The 3,575-nt window shown below is 45.6% G+C and overlaps 1 protein-coding gene across 1 annotated transcript; it reads right to left on the bottom strand.

Annotated features, from left to right (window-relative positions):
• Positions 1-385: 385 nt before the first annotated feature.
• Positions 386-1,111, bottom strand: LOC141588170 (uncharacterized). Its single transcript, XM_074409624.1, has one exon. It carries the CDS (start codon positions 1,109-1,111, stop codon positions 386-388), a length of 726 nt encoding a protein of 241 aa, XP_074265725.1.
• Positions 1,112-3,575: the final 2,464 nt, after the last annotated feature.

The raw sequence follows: 3,575 nt of genomic DNA, 5'->3' as shown, positions 1-3,575 counted from the left end.
CCCTACTACGAGCATTCTTCATGTAATGAAACATCTCAAAGGCAATCAAGATATTATCAGAAATCAACCTTCCAGGAGTAAAAGCACTTTGGTTCTTCGAGACCAAACTTCCCAGAAATTGTTTCAGTCGATTTGCGAGCACTTTAGCCACTAGTTTGTACAAGACATTGCATAAGCTTATCGGCCGATAGTCAGTAAATTTATTTGGTGCCTTCTTCTTAGGGATTAAAACAATATGATTGCTATTTATAACAGCTGGGTTCTCACTACCATTCAAGATACGAAGTACCAGACGCGTAACAGAGGGACCCACGATATGCCAATAAGTTTGATAAAACAGAGCATTTATACCATCTGGTCCAGGCGCCTTCAGGGGGTGCATTTGTTATAACGCTTCAAAGACCTCGTCACCCTTACATTCAGCTTTAAAACTCTCATTCATCGCCATTGTCACTCTATCCTTTACGCCACTCAGCAGCTCGTCAAATCCACTCGACTGCGAAGATGTAAATAAAGAGCTAAAAAAGTTTACTGATGCGCCCTTGATCTCCTCATCCCCGGTCATAATCCTCCCACCATTAACTACAATCTTCCCAATTCGATTCTTCTTCTTCCGCTGACCCGCCTTTCTATGAAAATATTTGGTATTACTATCACCTTCCTTTAACCATAAGGCCCTCGATCTCTGCCTCCAAAATACTTCTTCCTGTCTAAGTAAACTATTAATGCCTTTCATAACTTCCTTTTTCTCCCGCACACTTCTCGCTGTCCTCTCATTCGTATTCAACCACTCCAACCGCTTCCTCTTACGATTCAAATCTCTCATTATCTTTCCAATACTCACCCCCTTCCAATTTGGCAATTCCCGTGCACACCTAGCAATCGTATCCACAACATTCCAGTCCTCTTCCTCCCATGTCTTCTTTATGGTCTCTTCACACCCGGCTTCACCGACCCATATCTGTTCAAAACGGAAGCTTCTCTTTCTGGGCCCATCAAGCCTCTCACGACCATCCAAAACAACCTTAATGGGCGAATGGTCCGACCACTCTCGACTCATATTAATCACTTTCGCATAAGGGAAAAGTTCCCGCCAGCCTTCATTATTCATCGCGCGGTCCAACCTACACTATCTATTGTCCACTCCAGCCTGTCCGTTATCGAAAGTAAACTCATACCCTTCAAAACCTAAGTCACTCAGCTCACACATATCAACAACATCTCGAAAATTGTTCATTTTCCACTATGCCCGACTCCCCCCCTTCATCTCATTTGCAAAAAGTATCTCATTGAAATCCCCCACACACAACCATGGAGCCCGTGACTCAGCTGCAAGAGACCGGAGTAGCTCCCAAGACAAGTGACAATCTTGCACTGCCGGCCACCCATAGAACCCTGTACACCTCCATCCAAGCTCATCTATCCGAATATCGAAATCCATAAAATGAATAGAAGCAGAGCGAAACACAACATGAATATCCTTTGTCCACAAGAAAGCAAGACCCCCAGACCGCCCTACACTGTCCACCGCCATACTATAATAATCTTCAAAACGTAACATAACCGACCTCATCTCCTCACACAAAAAGACCAAAGCTGGGGCCTCCCTCCGGATAAGATTCCGGAGCCCGCCTACTGCATCGGGGTTGCCTAGCCCCCTGCAGTTAAGGCTCAAAAGATTCATTGGGCCCGGCGGGGTTGACTCGGGTCAACCTCCGCCTCAGATATATACACATCCCTGTGGCAAGAAATCTTCTTCGAAACAATAACATCCTCCCCCTCATCATCAGTCCTCATCCGTTTTTTATTCGCGTTAATAACCATGCTATCAGCTAGCTCAGTAGAAATCGAGTCTTCCCCTCGTCCCACACGCTCACCCCGCTGCCATTTTCTCACACTATCTCTCCCCAGCACGGCCCCCTCCACCATTCCTGCCTCTACATTAATCACCTCCGACGAAGACCCACACGGGTGCCCTACTACCAATGAACTTCCCTTCTCAGTTCCCCCCATACTACCACCCCTATCACCAGCAGCCTTATCTAGCACGGGCTACCCTACCTTACTTCTATCAACATCCCACCTCAAAGACCCCATACCACCTAACCCACCATTCTCCATCACTCCCTGCTCACTCTCCTCCATCGCACTCCGCAGCTCCACGCGTTTTGTAACCTTCTGAACTTTTAACTTGCTAGATAGGGCTATTTGTTTCAGTTTCTCAATCATCTCTTCTTCACTACGGCGGTACTCCTCTTCAAACTCCGGTCTCAAATCCCTGCTAGTCTTACGCCCCTCAGCCACACCCGCCTTACCACCTTTCCATGGCGAAGCACGCAACTTCTCCCCATATTGCAGATTATCTTCATCATACGGGTCACCCTCACAATCTTTTAGACCATGACCCAATACGCCACACCCATAACAATACAAAGGCAACCTCTCGTACTTGACATCGAAAGTAACCTTCCCATCAGACAGCCTTATTTCAACCGACGGTTGAAGCGACTTACGGATATTATGCAGTATTCGAATTCGAACCGCCCTTTCCATCTCCGGGTAAGGAGTGTCGTCTCGCACTACGTATGTACCCAGTTGCTCCCCCAGCCTCCTCAAATTTACCCCGTTAGTTCGTCCTTTAATCGGGAGATCATATATACGAGCCCAAACTGGTAACCGATCAGGAGGCGTGTCAGAAAACTTCCCCTCCCCACTAGGCTCATTGAAACACCATACAAACTTGTCGAAGTGCCATGGTTGGCCCTCAATCACCTTAGCCTTATCCCGGTCATCCTCAAACCGGAATATGAAAGTTCTCTCCCTGGCATCGAGTACATTACCCATCACCTTCCCCGTTGGATTCCATAGCCTTAGCATCGTATCGATGTCTGCTTTACTGTTTATCGTCTTCGTAGCCCAAATTTTCCCAACGAGGATCTTCTCCGCTTGTTCATCGTGGCCCTCATCTTCGTTAGCATCCCAAACTAAAGTCTTTCTCCCACCTTCTGAGCTCTCCCCCATCACCCCTTTCCCCTTGCTACTCCTCCCACGCTCCATAGGAAAACTTTCCCAACTGTAGTGCGAAAGAAACAGCCAAAAAACAGCACAAAATTTCGAGCAGATCACCAAGAAAATGCGCCAAAGCAGTAAAACCCTAAACTTTCCTTAATTAGAAAACACAGGGAAAACGCAGCAAAAAAACGTATCAAAGACAAAGAAAGACGGAGAACAACCTACATACACGATGTAGATAGAATCCTTGAGCAAGAAGGAGACAGCATAGATGACCTAGGACACACCTTCCATAGAACCCTAGGAAGACTTTTTTTGGGTACACGAAACTAATTATTAGTACAATCCAATCTTATAGAATATAAATTAACCAAACTATTTTCAGTAAGTGGTGCTAATTTATTGGAATAGGTGTTTGAGTAGTCATTTGTAGTTTATTTCAAATCATTAATAAAATTGTTTCACTATCTAACCAAAATTTGATGATCTATATTTACCCCCCATCACTTTGTATATTTATCCATCTCCAAAGTCCAACCCAAAACCCGACCCAGAACTTGATC

Source organism: Silene latifolia, chromosome 6 (genome assembly GCF_048544455.1).
Source record: "Silene latifolia isolate original U9 population chromosome 6, ASM4854445v1, whole genome shotgun sequence".
Taxonomy (NCBI): Eukaryota; Viridiplantae; Streptophyta; class Magnoliopsida; order Caryophyllales; family Caryophyllaceae; genus Silene; species Silene latifolia.
Note: the sequence above shows the minus strand (reverse complement) of the source record. Positions and strands in the feature narration are given on the sequence as shown.